Here is an 18,181-nt window from a genome sequence, read left to right on the forward strand (position 1 = left end):
GCCCGGCGGCCGCCACAAGACCGTCGACGGTATCATGACCTGGCTTACCGCCATGGATTTCATGGGGTTTGGAACCGCCATGAAATCCATGGCGGTAAGCACTATCAGTGCCAGGAAATTCCTTCCCTGGCACTGATAGGGGTCTCCGCCAACCCCCACCCCCTCCCCAGAGTCCGTCCCCAACACCCCCCACCCCCCTGCCACCTCCCAAAGGTGGCAGGACCCCCCTCCCCACCCCTACCCCCGACATCACAACACAGACACACACCGGACATGCATGCAGACACCACCAACACACATTCCCGCACACACACGAACAAATATGCCAACAGACACACACACAGTCATACACGCACACCCTCATTCAGACATACACGCACACATCCATACAGACATACATACAGACAGACACGCACACATTTCCATTCACACTACATCCCTGCATGCATACACGCACTCACACACCCCCTCTACATACTCACACGCACACCCCCATGCACCCACATATCACACAGCAACCCCCCACCCCCCTCCCCTAACGGACGATCAACTTACCTTGTCCGTTGATCTTCCGGGAGGGGACGGGATCCATGGGGGCTGCTCCGCCGCCAGCACACCGTCAACAGAACACCGCCACGCCGAATCACAGAACGTGATTCCGTGGGCGGTGTTCTGCTGACGTGGCAGTGGAGGTGGAGCAACCTCCCCTTCCCCGCCGCCGGCCAGTATGGCTGCTGGCGGCTCTCCGTCCGGAAAAGGACGGAGGGCTGGCAGCAGTCATAATACGTCGAGCGGAAAACCGCCACCACTGCCGGTCTTCAGCTCGGCGGTCCCTCAGCGGTCTTGTGAAAAGACCGCCGAGGTCGAAATGACCCCCTATGTCTTAAAGCCAAACCATGGCGTTACCAGGAGCTGCTAGACCAGTACAATATGCAAATTGCATGTATCACGTGGTTCGAGACCAACATGCCCCTCCCTTACTCAGTACTTCCTGGAGGTTCTGTCTGTCTTCCCTGAGGACCTTCTCAGAGAACCTCAAACGTCAATCTCAAAGGGCTCGAGAATACCTTCCCAATAGAGCAGCGGTATCTGCTGTTTTCATTTCAGTAGCAGTAGTCCTGAACTTCTTCCTTCCTACGTATTAAAGTTCTCGCTTTCCTTATCTGGTGGGACAGTAGAAGTACTTTCAAATTTATTGGCTGCTATATTAAATTAAAAAAAACACTCACAGCAGGACCCCTTTAAAAGTTGAAATATAATTAATGGGAGCTTTCCCTGAAGGTGAATACAAGAGGGCAGGAGAGTAAGTTCTTAGCAAAGAATAAGGAGACAAAGAATGTGAATGAGATCTTGTTATCCTTCTGAAATGCTCTGAATATAAGGAAAGCGTTCACATGTTTTCTAGAGCAAGACCTGGAGGGCCCACAAGGACTTTTTTGGTGGCGTCCCTTTGGTGGCATTTCTTTAGAACAAACACAGATGTTTGTGGGAATAAACCTCTAAGTTGAAGAGGAGGGATCTGAGTACTGCCAAGAATATTGGTAGAGGTACTTAAAGAGTAGCTGGTGTCCCAAGAGAAAACTTGAATGACAAAGGTGCCTTCAGAGTAGGAGTCAATGAAAGGTGAACTGACTGACTGAATCAATAAATATGCCATTGAGTACTTGGAAGTTTTCTCTGTCTCTTCTTTCCTTAGAAATTTTCCACATGCTTGACAGTGATGTTTTTGTCTTTGAGAGAAATTTTGAAGCCAACGTAGAAGGAGAGCTCACTACCAATGTCAGCTGGTTCCTCAATTGTGTGGTAGGCAGGCAATACAGAGGCTATAGGTGCATTTTTTCCACAAGAAAGTCACTTTACAATTAGAAATGGCATTCTGAGAAGTGAAAAGGAAAAGTCTGGTCAGGAACTCATCCAAAATCATTTTAAAATGCTAGCAGACACTAACTGAAGTGTTATTTGTAAGGTTTGGCACACTGTAGTGGCAGAGGAGTTTTCAAAGGACTTCCCTGTCCACTCTGTAAAATGCCTTTTCAAATGAAACTGACATATTTCCATTCCATTGAGTGCTCAGTGATGATGTGCAGTGTTGCAATGTCGTCTGTGCAAGACCTATCTTTGCTGAGCATTGACTTGTTCTTTCATTCTGCTAAGGATGACTCTGTTTAACAATTTGCCTGGGGTTGACAGAAGGGTTAGCCCTCTGTAGTTTGATCAGTTACTCGGGTCACTTTTCTTGGTGATCTTGATGAGCTATCCCTCCTTTTAGTCTGATGGCACCTTTTCCTCTTCCCAGATCCTTTCAAACACAAGGTAGAACATGTCTACTGATGTTTCAATGTTTGTCTTCCGTGTCTCTGCAGGAATGTTGTCAGGTCCTGCTGTCATCCAGTTTATCAGATATTTTATGTCTTGTTGTATTTCTTCCTTGATTGGTCTGCTGCAGTTGACTGGCAAGTTCTTGTCACCTGGCTGTATGTACAGTGGAGACTGTGGCGCAGGCAGGCTCAGTAGTTCTTCAAAATGCTTCGCCCATCTTCGTTGTTGGCTTTCGTTACCCATGATTGTCTTCCCAGCTTTGTCTTTAGTAGGTGTTTCTGGCTTGTTGTATATTCTGGCGAGTTTCCTTGTTATGTCTTAAAGAGTTCTTTCAAGTTTCCATTTGGCTAGATTCTTTCTGGATTCTGTGGCTTGATCATTAATAGGTCTCTGCTTGCCTCCTCTTAAGCTTCTCTTTTTTCCTTTTTTAGTTTTGGTAAATTTGGCTTGAGCTTTCACTTTTTCTGCTCTTGTTCGGATGGTATTGATTACAGCTTTCTTTCACTTTCTCTCTTGGATTTTGCAAAGTCTCAGTAAAGATGCATTTTTTAATCTAGTGTTTCTTGGGACCAAGTACCTCCAGGAAGGTTGGTGTCACTGTTTCTTTTATCTTCTCCCAGTGACTTTCTACTGGGTCTCTGTCGTACTCTAGTTCTTATTCATCTAGTTTCTGCACATTTGAGGAAGGTGGCTGTTATATCACTGGCGTTGGTTCCATCCATGCTTTTCTCAGCTTTAGGCTGGCCACGTCAAGGTGATGGTTTGACGCCACGTCCGCTCCTCCCATCTCTCTCACATTCTGTAGGGACCTCCGGAACGTTTTTGCAATGCAGACATAGTTGATCTTATTCTCTGCTGAATCAGGGCACAACGATCTACAAGCCTTTCTCCATTCTCGTCCATGTAATCAAGGTCTTGTCCCCTAGGACTTCTTAGTACCCAATGTTGTTGCTTTCAACTTTGGCATGGAGAACCCCATCGGTATGGTGCTATCTCTTTCAAGCATTTCTCCAATATGGACTAGAGCCTGTTGTAAAACTGTTATTTTTCCATGTATTTGCTGTCATTTGTAGGTGCATAGTACTAGCTAACATTCATGTTGATCCTGTTACTATTTTTGTGCAAAAGGTTCCCATCCAGTCAGCACTCTGTTGGCTGCTGGCTTTAACACCAGTGCTACTCCCTGATTATGTGGGGTGTTCTATTCCTCATGTCCAGAATGTAGCAGCATTGCCCTGGAGCTAGTCGTTTCTGTCCAGACTGTGTCCAGCTGGTCTCACATATGCCAAGCAGGACAAGGCTGTATTTTTCCATTTCCCCTGCCACTTGGGCTGTCTTGCCTGTCTCCTACATGGTCCTCATGTTCCATGTCCCGATGGTGGTGGTCTTGGTCGAAAGCAAGTGGATCAACTTTGTGGCTGCCAAGGATCTCTGGCTTTCACCACCTTGGTTGGTCCAAAGACCAGGGTTATGCCTGGGGCTAGCTAACCCACAATTTTAAAAATCCTAGCAAAAGAAACATTAATCAAAGGTTATACCCAATATAAGTATTTCCCCTTGAAATCCAGTTTGTGAATGGTACTTTTTTAAACTGAATTATAGGATTAATCACCTCACTTCGTATGTCGTTAGATTAACTCTTTTGACACCAATTTATTTCATTTTTGTCTAAAGAACTTCATAAATGATCCCCTTGACAATAATATATCATAATATTCCTTATATGTTGTAATATGTTGTTAATACCCTAGCTCCTGTGGAGGTTATTGGGTTGCCCATTCTTGTTCCAGTGACTAATATCACAGGTGGCACCACACAAATGGGCCCCAGAGTACTATGGCACAGAACCATGCTAGCTGTCATTCACTGACACATTTCTATGCTTTATGACATTCCTACTCTAGGGGGAAGCCAGAAAATATCCACTACTCTCGTATGTTGTAGGTGCTTTAGACAGATGACTATGTCCTGATGAGACCTGGCAAATACTTTTGAGTCAAAACATCAACACCTGCTCCCCTGGATTGTCCTATGGCACGTTGTGTAAGCATATGTTGATTTATTCATATGGATTTAAGATTGTATGTACACAACCTTGGGTATACGTGGCTATGTATATTTGTATATATATGATCAAAGTCTACACTTTTGTTTCACTGTATATTATGCACTTAAATCTTTTTGTCGAGTGAATAATGGCAATGAAAACTAGGAGAGGAGCCTTATGAAGTATTTCATTTCAGTATGTGTGTTATATGATCATTCAGACTATCTGATTAATTAGATTACCTATGAGTAGCACATGAGGTAATCATATTAATGAGTTCCAAGGGAGACTTGTGTATTCTTGCTGAAAACAGTTATCGTTTTGATGGACCGCATTCCTTGGAAATGCTACTTATTATACCAATGTCTAGTACCCATTAATGTGAATGGAAGTACTTTAACTCAAGGAGTCTGCTAAATTATATTCCATCCTGCTTTGTATTTACTATAAGGGTTATTCTGTTCTTTAAGGTCATATGCCACATCCTTTGCCTGTTTATTTAAAAATGTTACGATTGCATATACTTTATCATAGGGTCAATTTTAATACTTTCTTAATAACAACTGACAGGCTTTCCCATTCTCTTTGCTCTCTTATGATGGAGTGTTGCACCACTCATGAACCATCCCAGAAATTATTTGATGTGTAGTTGTTCAATGGACATCAGTTATTATATCTGCAAATCATAACCAGTAGGCTCATAACCTCGGCACTGTAACATGCTTTACATTTGTGGAAGTTTTATCAAGTGTTGATTATCTGAGGCCATTAATTACAAATCAGTGTAAGTGCTGTCTGTATAGGCTGCCAAACTCTTTACTGTCAAAGCTGAAAATGTACTTACCAGTCCTCGTCCTCAGGGATCTTAGCTAATGGTGGATTCAGGCAGTACAAGTGGTAGGCCATGTTACACTCATCACACAAAAGCTGCATGTGTGCATCCTGTTTGCCGCCACACACACAGCAGGAGCAGAAACGACATTCTGTAGCTGGATCTCCTTTGCAGTGCTTACATTCAGGACCACTCTTCCCTGTCAACAAAAGAATCAAGCAGATCAAAAGGAGGATGTGCACGGCTAGAAAAACAATTTTAAGAAAGTCTGTTATAATGAAATAATTGAGCTAAAAACCAATGTTAATAGGCTAAAGGTAATAAAAATAAAATATTTATTTAAAACTGGCAAGTGAGCTAAATTAAATCTGGATATTCTTTTTGATAACCAACTCTACTAGGATAGAGTTCACCTGGGATGTGAACAACTACAGAGGCATGTCTCAGATTAAAAGAAGCAAGAGTCCTAAAATTAACAAACAGTCCAGAGACTAGTAATATAATTATTACTTCATTTTGTTTTTTGTAAACCATAAAAGCAAGCGAACAAAAATAATTAAAACATCTATCTAGGTAAAATACACCATACATGAAGACTTAAAAACGAATTACAATTCGACATAAAGTGTTAGATTGTTAAATCCTTTGCCTGGTAATTAAAAAAATTACATCGGTATAAAAAAGTTGCATAGCTTATAGTTAATTAATTACTATCACCATGACCCCGTACATCAATTATAACATACTCCTATCCCACCCGTTCAGTTTATTCGTTCGAAGTCTCCACGCTCAAGACAGATACCTAGCAACGCAAACACTAAATACTGCCTAGTGTCACATCTCAAAATTCTGCTCGCTTCCCAGTAATGAGTAATGCCCATTAGTTTTCAGACCAAGATATTCCACATCCAGCGAGGCAGGACGTAAGTCGGGCAGAAAAATAATAAATGATTGTCTGTCTCGTACCTTTTCGGACAACATGGGCAATTAGCAGATGCTTACCCCTTTGTATGGCATTTGCTAGAAAAGGAAGCCAAGTGAAAAAATGCCAAATCTGAACTTCATACGAAGGCTTTTTGCTAGGGTAGGACTTATTCTATACAAGTACGGTTCAAATTTAAAACTACATTTGTGATTAAAAAACTCAGTAACACTCCACAATTTATGGCTGCTCCACGAGTGTTGTAGTGCGCCCAGAGATTAGTAGATCATCACAAAAAGGAGGAAGTGGGTTGCATCATATGGGGACGGGTGGAGCACCAGAGGACGGAAAGATTAGTTTGGAGTAAAAAAAAAAACAAGAAGAAACGCAGGTAAGAGAAGGTGAGGAAGAGAAAGTAAATTGTGATAGGGTATAGCGAGAAACACCTTCTACAGCACTCCCATCTGACCTTGATTCAGTTCACGTTAGAATCAAACATGTAATATTTGGTGCTCTTCCAGATTCTTTCTGATAAACAGACAATTGTTCAGTGGTGTCCTACATCTCTTATTCAAAACTAAAATGGGAAGTAATCCTGGAGTAAAGCAGAGAATGGGGGTAAAAGAGAAATGTTTACTTAGCAGTGGGGACTCTTGATGTGGGCTTAGAGACAAGCACTGCCAAAGCCAATAGGTCTCGGCTCTAAAAGACTAAACTATTGGCTTTGCCAAAACTTTTCTGATTAAGAGTTTTAAGTAAACGTGTGTCATGACAATGCAAGATGGTTACCAAATGATACGTAAAAATGTGTATGCGTGCTGCATGATGCATGCATGCTCATCTGCAATGATGGCTTTTTAGGTTACATCATCAGCTAACTTTGTGTGATGCACTTTTAACCCCTTGAGGGCCATGGACCATTACGTCCGTTTACCAGCTCCCCCTCCCCCATCACGGCTGGAAGGGGAATCGCTTCCCCTTCCACCCCGACCCACCCCACCGCCTGATGACGTCAGCACATGATCGCAAAAGCATTTCTCTTCCTCTCGAGAGGAGGGGGCCAGCAGAGACATGAAAGGAAAGGGGAGAGCGGCAAACATTTTTTTGCCAATTTCTGCGGCCGAGGGAAGATCGGCCTAATATAATTAGGCTGATCTGCCCCCAGGGGGTGCAGAACACCCCTAGACACCAGGGATACTTTTTTAGTTGTTTTTTGTTTTCTTTTATGTGTGGGGAGCGACCACTTAGGCAAGCGTCGCTCCCTGGGGGGCCAAATTGTTTTTAGGCCATTTCTGCCCACCCCCTCCCCCCCCAGGGTCAGAAAACCCCTAGACACCAGGGATAAAAAAGTTTTTTGCTTATTTCTTTGTTTTTATATGTGGGAGCGACCCCTTAGGGAAGGGTCGCTCCCTGGGGGGCCACATTATTTTTAGGCCATTTCTGCCCCCAGGTATTGGTGTATATATATGTGTGTGTTTAGTTTGGGGGCAGGCCCTTGGGCAAGGGTCGCTCCCCATGGGGGCACATTACTGTTGGCCATATCTGCCCCATCGGCCTATTCTTGTAAGGCCCATCTGCCCCCGAGGGGCAGAAAGCCCACCAGAGACCAGGGAAGATTTTTTTTTTTTTACAAAATAAGAGGGTGGGGGTATGACCATACCCTCACCCCAAATAAATGGGGCTAAAGTTGTTCTGCCCACCAGTGGGCAGAAGGGGCAATTACCCCCTATCCACACCCCAGGGGGCAGAAAGTCTACTAGATACCATGGAATAAAAAAAAAGAAAAAAAAAGGGGGGGGGAGGGGTTACAGTCTTTCAGCTTTACCCTCGCACACTAAAACATCTTATCCCACGGCAAGCAAGAGGACATTTGATTATTTTGGGTTTTGGTTTTACATTTGGGCCATGAGAGCATGGTAACTCTCAAAATCGTCCCAGTTGGAATGGTGAGGGCTGCACTTTTTTGACTTTGGGACGCTGCCATATAGGATTGCCATGTAGAAAAATCCACAAGACCTAGACACATCTGAAAACAAAACATCTGGTTGATTCCAGGGTGGTGTGCTTCACATGCACCCACCATTTTCGTACCCACAATGCCCTCTAAACCTCCAACTTTGCTGGAAATCACACATTTTCCCCCATTTTTGTGATGGAACCTTCCGGAATCTGCAGGAATCCACAAAATTCCTACCACCCAACATTGTCTCATCTATAGCGATAAAAATTCTGCTGCACTTGTCAGCCTAAAAATGTCTTTTTTTTTCAAACTGTCCCTTTGGACCTGCTTTGGTTCCCCCTTCATTTGGCTCTTCCCTGTCACAGGCACTTGGCCCACCTACACAAGTGAGGTATCATTTTTACCGGGATACTGGGGGGAACGCTGGGTGGTAGGAAATTTGTCCCGGTGCGGTGATCCCACACAGAAATGTGGGAAGAATTCGATTTTTTTTAGCTAAATTTGAGGTTTGCTGAGAATTCTGGGTAGGAAAACATTGGGGGATCCACGCAAGTCACCCCTCCCTGGACTTCCTCGGGTGTCTAGTTTTCAGAAGTGTCTGGGTTTGGCAGGTCTCCCTATATGGCTGCTGAGCCCAGGACCCAGTGCCCCCCACCCCCCCCAAAAAACAAGTCGTTTTGTATTTTGATGTGTCCAGATAAGTGTTTTGGGGCATTTCCTGTTGCGGCGCTAGGCCTACCCACACAAGTGAGGTACCATTTTTATCAGGAGACCTGGGGTATTGCTAGGTGGAAGGAAATTTGTGGCTCCTCTCAGATTCCAGAACTTCATGTCACCGAAATGAGAGGAAAAAGTGTTTTTTGGCTAAATTTTGAGGTTTGCAAAAGATTCTGGGTAACAGAACCTGGTCAGAGCCACACAAGTCATCCTATGTTAGATTTCCCTAGGTGTCTAGTTTTCAAAAATGCGCAGGTTGCTAGGTTTCCCCAGGTGCCGGCTGAGCTAGAGGCCAAGATCCACAGCTAGGCACTTTGCAAAAAACAGCTCTGTTTTCTTTGGGAAAATATGATGTGTCCACATTGTGTTTTGGGGCATTTCCTATCACCGGCGCTAGGCCTACCCACACAAGTGAGGTACCATTTTTATCAGGAGACGTGGGGGAACACAGAATAGCAAAACAAGTGTTATTGCCCCTTGCCTTTCTATACATTTTTGCCTTCCAAATGTAAGATAGTGTGCAAAAATGACATCTATTTAAGAAATGCACTGCAATTCACATGCTAGTATGGGCACCCTGGAATTCAGAGATGTGCAAATAAGCACTGCTTCTCATCACCTTATCTTGTGCCCATTTTGGAAATACAAAGGTTTTCTTGATACCTATTTTTCACTTTTTATATTTCAGCAAATGAATTGCTGTATACCCGGTATAGAATGAAAACTCATTGCAAGGTGCAGCTCATTTATGGGCTCTGGGTACCTAGGGCCCTTGATGAACGTACAAGCCCTACATATCACCGCAACCAGAGGAGTCCAGCAGACGTAACAGTATATTGCTTTCAAAAATCTGACATCACAGGAAAAAGTTATTTTCTGTAAGACACACTTGTAGGATCTACACAAATTACCCCTTGCTGAATTCAGAATTGTGTCTACTTTTCACAAATGTTTAGCTTTCTGGGATCCAGCATTGGATTCACACACATTTCTGTCACTAACTGGAAAGAGGCTGAAAGCACAAAAAATAGTACAAATGGGGTATGTCCCAGTAAAATGCCAAAATTGTGTTGAAAAATGGGGCTTTCTGATTCAAGTCTGTCTGTTCCTGAAAGTTGGGAAGATGGTGGTTTTAGCACCGCAAAACCTTTGTTGATGCAATTTTCAGGGGAAAAAAAACACAAGCCTTCTTCTGCAGTCATTTTCCCCATTTTTAAAAAAAAAAACGAAATTTTAGCTGTATTTTGGCTAATTTCTTGGTCTTCTTCAGGGGAACCCACAAAGTCTGGGTACCTCTAGAATCCCTAGGATGTTGGGAAAAAAGGACGCAAATTTTGCGTGGGTAGCTTATGTGGACAAAATGTTATGAAGGCTTAAGCGCGAATTGCCCCAAATAGCCAAAAAAGACTTGGCACCCGAGGGGGGAAAAGGTCTGACAGCGGAGTGGCCCCCATGCAGCCCACGCGCCCTGCCTCAGCTTCCTATGGGGTGCACCAGCTGTTGCTACCCAAAGCATGTGACGGCCTCAGTGTTTTTACCCCAAGGTTCTTATTGCTTGGGCCTGGCAGAGGCCCAACTGTCAGCGAGCTGCCAGCAGGTGGGGAAGTGGGGGGGCCCCGACAAGGCTACCGGGCGATGTGTCGGGCACAAGGGGCGGTTACTGAAACCAGGCCAAGCTCCCGCCCACCCCTCCCCCCCGTCCCAGCTGTTGGGTAAAAAGCCAAAATGGCCATGGGTTGGGCATGGTACCACTTGTCACTCGAGCTCTGTCACAGCAATTGCAAATATACTTTTTGAACTGAATAATTTTTTGGGCTCTAAGCTTGTCAAAATCTTAATAAATAACCTATTCACCTAGACCAGTGCCATTTCAAGGGTGGAAAGTTTGCTTCAGACTAGGATTGTTCGGTTTGAGCTCTATGCCTCAACCTCAATATTTTTTCCATTGCTGCTCCTCTCCTGTGCGAAAGCTTACCTCCTGAAATAGATCCATGTACTCTTTAGGCTCCAGTCAAAATCTTTACCAAGATGACACCAGTAACAGCCATCGCATTCAATAATAACACCGCCTTTCCAGTGCGCTAGTACATTAAGAAATACTCATTACCATGAATGGTACTCTAGAAAATAAAATTAAACTACGGGTGATATCAACAAATGAGCTTCCCTGGAATATTGTGTGCAAATTAGAATAATTAAACTAACTATATCAAATAGTCATACTATGGAACACAGGCACCCCATACAATATAATGATAAGCCAGCCCATCATAAGTATGGTGTTCTGCACCATCAAAAGGAATATGCCAGTCTTGGGGCAAAGGCAATGCAATTCCCACTCTGTATATGCAAACAACAGAAAGTGATTTGAAAATATGTCAGTAAAAATACTGCACAGGGGATGATGCCACGCTCAATTAATGAGCTGAAAGCGAACACAATATATTTAAAAATATAGGCAGTCATATACAAAACAATCACAGTATGTAATAAAGAAACAGCAGATAGAATAAATGTGCAGAAACTGGTATTCGCCATCAACCCCAGCAGGTCACCCTGCAACAGGCTGAATTAAAGGCAAGCAAGTCAACATATACTTAGGAATATTTTGTATGCAAACTGGGCAGACAGCTTTATCATCAGGTAAGGACACCGAAGTGCCAAACCTCTAAAGTGACTTTAAACAATTTCATAGTCTAGTTCTGCAATCTGAACTGGGGGCAAATTGGTTTTATGCTTCATGTCTTGAAAACGGTATCAAGATGGTATGATGTGTTGCATTTCAGATTTTTTTTAAGCAAAATAATTATGATTTGTGCCAGGTAGTAAGAGTGCCTGTTGTGACTTCTAAAATGTTGTATTTGTAATGTTGACTGAGTTTTCATTAAATTAAAGCAGTAACCTCCAACAGAATTTAGGATTGGACGGCCGCATTTATTGAGCCATGGGTTTGCGAAGGGTTATTTTCATTACAATATTTGTATCAGAACTGCCTGTTTGTGCGTTGCATAGCCTGACTTAAAGTGCTCACATGTGATGGAGCAGATATGTTAATTAAAATAAATTACTAATGATTAATGTGTGAATATTATTAAGAAAAACGTGCAGAGAAATTAATATTAGAAAATAACATGTACAATCGAAAATGTGCCCACGGGGAGTGGTCACCATGTGTATTAACAGATGTTCAATAATGAGAAGACCTATATAAAACATATTAATATATCATAACTGGATGTATAACCTATGTTTTATGTTAATTCATATTCTTAAATTAGCCGGACCAAAGGCCTGGTTTCGCTGGGCCCTGGTTGCTCATAACGTGGAGACTTTGAAAAACTGGTAACGGGGAGAAAGGACCTTGAACTGTTCAGAGTTCAGTCGGCTCTGCTAGAACTTTCTGCAATCTACCAGCAGACAGGAGATGATGAAGACAATTTGATGCAATTATGTGTAGTATAGGCTAAATGTACTTTCCCAGGACTTGAACAATAGAGGCACTGACTAAAGACTATAGGCCTGATTACAACTTTGGAGGAAATGTTAATCCGTCCCAAATGAGACGGATATACCACCAGCCGTATTACGAGTTCCATAGGATATAATGGACTCGTAATACAGCTGGTGGTATATCCGTCACATTTGGGACGGATTAACACCTTCCTCCAAAGTTGTAATCAGGCCCTATGTATGCAACAATTTTGTTACATGAAGAACCGGATGATGTTCTCATCATGAGAAGGATCAATCAAATTTAGGGGGCTTGAAGCCCATGCAGAAATAGAGATTTGGTAAATAAAAACTATAGGTTAGAGTCATAACTTCCGACGAGACTGACCAATTAGTAATTAGTGGGACGGACTGGGAGACTCTAATAAAAAGTCATGACAAGGGGAGCGAAATCAGAACTGCGAGGAGAAAGTAATGACCTCAGGAGACAAAGTGTCCGAAGTGCTGATAATTGGGCTTATACTCTGTGAGCCTGATCCGTAGCTGACCATTGATGACCTGGGGACGAAGACTGACTTGTTGCTGATCAACCCTGGATAGGTAGCTATGAAAATGTGACTGACTAATTTTGTGCCTTTTCTTCTAGGTAAAAACTGCGCTGTTTTATAGAAATTTTTTCTTAGGTAGATTTTTCCAAATTAATGTTTTGTTCTAAATTGTTTTCGCATGAAGACCCACATGCTGATACTAATCTTGGTTAGGTAGGCTGATGGGGCAGACATTGACAGTGACAAATGACTGACAAATTGAATTGCTGAATTAATCACTGACTTATGATCTGCATTGTTGCTTATGATGTTCTTTGGAGAATACTGATTTCTTTGATGATTAATAAAGATTGATTAATAAAAGCAAAATTAACTTTTGATTAGAATTGTAATCAATAAGGAATAAAAACTATTAACCTTTCCCATGAGTGATGGTTATTTCTGGTTAATAGGGTTTTTAATTTGGTTCTTCAAGTGGTTGATATTATATACTGATGTTGATTATTGGTTCAGTAATCACTGCATAATTAAGATACTCCATGCGATTCAAAAGGTTCATCGACCTATACGCGTCCCCTTGTAAGTTTACTTACTAAGGACCAGGCGCGCTAGCACATGCACGCTAACTGTGAAATCCACTAGTAATGTGGCATAAGGTTGACTATATGAGCAAGCTGGCTATCACACCTTTCGCTTCAAGTAGTTTGTCATTCTCACACAATGATTGGACTCGAGTATCCAGCTTAGAAATTCAGCCTCATTTATGACCAGACTAGTATCATAGTGGCTCACACCTAGACTTTTATTTTATTTTTATGTACTACTTGGCGCTCATGGCTTTAACTTTTGTTTTACAGCTGGGAGTAGTTTGTGTTTTAAAGGGCTTGTTTGTAATTGTATTGCAGTAGGCCTGCTAGGCCTAAAAATGTGTAATGCGCTATGCCCTCTAGGGACTAAATACATGGTTACACTTTGTTATTTTCTGCCATTTTCTTTTCATGTGGTTATGCCCTCTATAGCATAACTATATGGTTGCATGACCATGTTTTTTTTTACAAATTCTATTTTCATTGTGGTGTCCTCTAGGGCCTGTTCTGAGCATTACAGTCTAGTGCCAAAAGTTTATTGCTGTTAAAGATTTTTATTGGGATTATATGGCAATTGTATAGGTTTTATTCACCTCTCCTTTTTGCAATTATGACAATGATTCAGGCCAATTTAACATCCTTATTACACTATACAAGTTTGAACACTATTGATATGCTTGGGTGACCCTTCTAGTTTATTTCTCTCTTTACTCCGCTGTGGCTGTCGTAACCTTTTCAATTATGGCTGCAGACAGAGGAAGAAGGTAAATTTAAGTGCTTTAGTTATCTGCAAATTATGTAGCAGGAAAAGACCAAATTATGAAGGAGAGATGACCAATTTATGTGGCAAGATAAGTCCAGTTATGAATTACAATCCCAATACCTCTAACCATTTTAAGATGGCAGAGGGTGATGTGAGAAAGGTAAATTAAAAGTAACAAAGTGAAAAAACTGCATGCCAGGGCAAAAAAGGAAACATAACTTAATTCACTCAGGCTTAGTTATGTGAATGCCAACTAAAACGTGTGTACAATGCACATACCTAGAAATTCTATCTGAGGTCTTACAGAGGCTGATGCAATATCTTCCAAATGTGTAGCACAAGTATATAAGTTTCCAACATGCACACACCTATTAGACACAACTTTGGTAAGATACTATAAACCGCTTGCTTGCACAGTACACATTAAAAATCTATAAACAAAGTTAGGCAAGCAGACAAATTCAGAAAAATAAGGTGTAGGTGTAGTGATTACCAAATAGCGATGTTTTGTAAATTGTTATTTGGTAATCACTATGACTAACGTACAGAGGGGTTCTCTAACCCCTATTCCCTAAATAGTGATTCATAGTGGGTCGCAAATAGACCTACCTTATGAATATAAATGAGGGAAGTCGCAATTTGTGATCCATTAGGATTCGCTGCTATCAGAGGGACGGTGGCCTGATGGGGACAGCACACCACCATGTCTGTGATTGTTTTAAATAAAGCAAAACTTTTTTTTAAATGCATCCTGTTTTCCTTAAAGGAAAACGGGGTGTGTCTAAAAATAAAAGTGGTCTGTGGCATTTTTTTCAACATTCTCAAAGGGGACGGGGTCCCACAGGGACCCATTTCCATTGGCAAATGGGTTACGACCAACTCTGAATTGGTGGTAAAGTGTGATTGTTTTACCATAGCATTCATTCGCAAAACATTAGTACATACGATTCAGATTTCCTATTAGGAAGGGGCGCCCTGAACATACCCCTTCCAAATAGAGAGTCTGTTTTGGGTTGCAAACCCAAACTGTGATTCTGTAACATTGGGTTTGTGATCTAAAGACCACAAAGATTAGGATTTTTGAATTCTAATGTAACAACTGAAACCATTGATGTTAAAAAACTAATGAAACAAGCGATGTTTGAAAACTAATAAAGGCAACAAGGAATAAGAATAGTGTGTATTGAATAAAAGAACAACTCATTGATTAGTGTTCAAATTGAGAGTACATCAACAAGAACCAACGGGATGCAGCAAAGTGCATCAGGTAGCTGGCCATTGGAAGCCAGCACTCAGTAGGTTTACCTGGAAATTAGCATATGACAGTAGTTGTTTAGAAATAATAAGACATTATAGGAACTACTACAAACACAATTACTGATTTTCAAAAACATGCTTGTTGGTAAACGTTAAGCACTGGAGAACATGGGAATCGTTACTGGTCATATATGCAGAGTACATATACCACTGGGCTGGCCTTGCACTACTGTTACCGTGTCTGGTTCTATTCCATTTCTTATCTCAAAACTCACAGTTTTTACGTATCGTTATACAAGTTTTGTATTCAGTGTGGTTTCAAATATAATAATTGATTTGAAGACCGTCTTAATAAGCAGTCTCTGCCCCAAAAGCGATTCTTCGCTAACCAGTCTTCAACTGAAAAAGCAATTTAGAGTTGTGTTTGAGAAAACAAAAACATATATACAACATGGGCTAATTGTAGACTTGTGTTTTTTTCTGAACAGTTCTTCATATAGAACTGCATATGTTCCCTAAATAAGCCCCACAAGAGCCAATTAGAGAGGCACTGTCCTGACATCCTAAAAAGCACCACCACTGCTCGGTTCGGTCTTGTAGGACTTACAATTGTTGTGTAAATATTAACCGTTAAACTGTGACCCTCCCACGTGACCACCCCAAAATACAGCTCCGATGGGCTGCTGTTTGCTACTGTATTTAACAAAACAAACACTGGCAAAGCTAAAAGGTCTAGCGTTATTGTGCCAACGCCTGTAACCAGTGTCTGTCACACATGCAGTGTACATGAGTTACAATTTCAAATAGTGTTTATAACATTAAAGTCTGCCCTAGTGAGACATGCTGAAAAAAAAGTGTAAGAAAGTCCCCTCTTTCTGGCATGGTTACCCCCACTTTTTGCCAGATATAAGTATGCTTAGACCGTTTTCACTGGGACCCTGCTATTTAGGACCACAGTGATTGTGCTCTCTTCCCTAAATTTGGCTCTTTTGGTACTACATATACCGCCCCCCCCACAACTGGCATACTGTTGTATCCCTGTAAGTCCCTGGTTGATGGCACTTAGGTACCCAAGGCATTGGTACACGAGGGGTCTCCCATGGGCTGCAGCATGTATTATGCCACACAAGGGAGCCCAAACAAACTGTGTCTGTGAGCCTGCCATTTGCAGCCTGCGTCAAATGGTGCAGGCACCCTTTCACTGCTGGTCACTACACCAGGACTCTGTAAGTCAACCTTATGGTAGGCCCTTTCAGCCCAAAGGGCAGGGTGCAGGTTCCTGTGTGGGTGGGCACCCCTGCATAAGCAGAGGTGCTCCTACAAACTCCAGTTTTAATTCCCCAGACTTTGTAAGTGCGGCGAAGTCATTTTATCTATGTACTGGCACTACCTGTGATCCAGCTACATAATGATAACCCCGAATCTGGGCATGTTTGGTATCAAACATGTCAGAATCATACCCCAATGCTGATTCAAGTACTGGTGGCATGATTCCTTGTACTCTGGGGGTTCCCTAGAGGATCCCCCAGTTCTGCTCCTACCAATCTTCTAAGGTCTGCAGGCAACCCACGTTGCTGCAGCCTCCTCAAGCACAATTCTGCCATCCTCTTGCTTCACCAACTGAAGAAGGAGACAGCAGAACAAAGGATTTCCTGTAGGAGAGGGGCGCAACCTCCGCTCCTTTGGAAATAGGTGTTACTGGGTTGGGAAGGGGTAGCCTCTCCGCAACACTCGACTGCTTTGAAGGCCACATTTGGTGTCAACCTTGCATAATCCGGTTTGCACTAGTCCAGGGACCATTGGGCCCCGCTCTGGTGTGAAACACACAAAGGAAAGAGGAGTAACCACTCCCCTGTCCATCTCCAGCCCTTAGGGTGGGGCCCAGAGGTCCTCAAGGTGGCTATTTGGTTCTGCCACCTTGAAACCAAGATATGCAGAGGTCCCTGGGAGGTCCCTGGGAGCAGTAGGTCAGGTAGCCGACGTCAGGGGCCCCTCCTGATAGGTGATCACCTCAAAAAGTGACTAATCCCCCTTTTTGGGGCTATTTAGGGACTCCCTTAAGGGTGAGTCCCCAGATTCGTCGTGCAAGTTACTGCAAAGGACTCTCTGCAAGACCTCTTCTGCTCCTGGCCTCGGGAATCACTACTGAGCTACACAGGAACCAAACAAGACTGCACAGCTTGAGAAGACTTCTCTTTGCAACACTGTTTCCACGTCTCCTGTCAGCATTCTACAACATCTCCGCAGCTGTGCATTCTTTAGAGTAGGCAAGACTTCAAGTGCACCAAGAAGCAAGAAGGAATCTCCCTTGGAGTGAAGGAGTCACTCCTGTGTATCCGCAGGCACCTAAGGCAACGACCTTTGGCTGGTGGGATCTTCTGTCCTCCGGAGCTGCGAAGATTCTCCAACACAGGTTGAGGTTCTGAGGGATCCCCTGGGTCCTCTCCGCCTTCTGTCCAAAGTGGGAGAAGGTGAGCCCTTATCTGTGCCACTGGGACAGAACATATGTGCACTGCTTCTATTGCATCAACCAACTCGACCCCTTTGATGCCTACTCGAAGGGATCTTCAGGCTCCAAGTAGCCCTGGCCCCCAGCACTCCACCTCTGCAAGGACAGTCTCCTCTCTCTAGCTCCAGCGACGTGGGACTACTCTTCAGGTGTGGTGACTGGGCCTCACTGCTACCTACTGTGCCTGCTGCCAGTGGGTTGCTTGTGGGAGCTCCGACTGCTTCTTCTGGCTCTCCTGCATCCTGAGGGTCAGCCCTGACTTCTCTCTAA

The 18,181-nt window shown here is 43.0% G+C and overlaps 1 protein-coding gene across 1 annotated transcript in view; it reads right to left on the reverse strand.

The window, feature by feature from the left end:
* The window catches only part of UHRF2 (ubiquitin like with PHD and ring finger domains 2), a 690,531-nt gene that overhangs the window by 339,276 nt on the left and 333,074 nt on the right, over nucleotides 1-18,181 (reverse strand). Inside the window, exon 6 of the mRNA XM_069230126.1 lies at nucleotides 5,211-5,397. Coding sequence (XP_069086227.1) covers nucleotides 5,211-5,397 — 187 coding nt within the window. The remainder of the gene's footprint in view (nucleotides 1-5,210; nucleotides 5,398-18,181) is intronic.

This window comes from Pleurodeles waltl, chromosome 1_1 (genome assembly GCF_031143425.1).
Source record: "Pleurodeles waltl isolate 20211129_DDA chromosome 1_1, aPleWal1.hap1.20221129, whole genome shotgun sequence".
In the NCBI taxonomy this organism is placed as follows: domain Eukaryota; kingdom Metazoa; phylum Chordata; class Amphibia; order Caudata; family Salamandridae; genus Pleurodeles; species Pleurodeles waltl.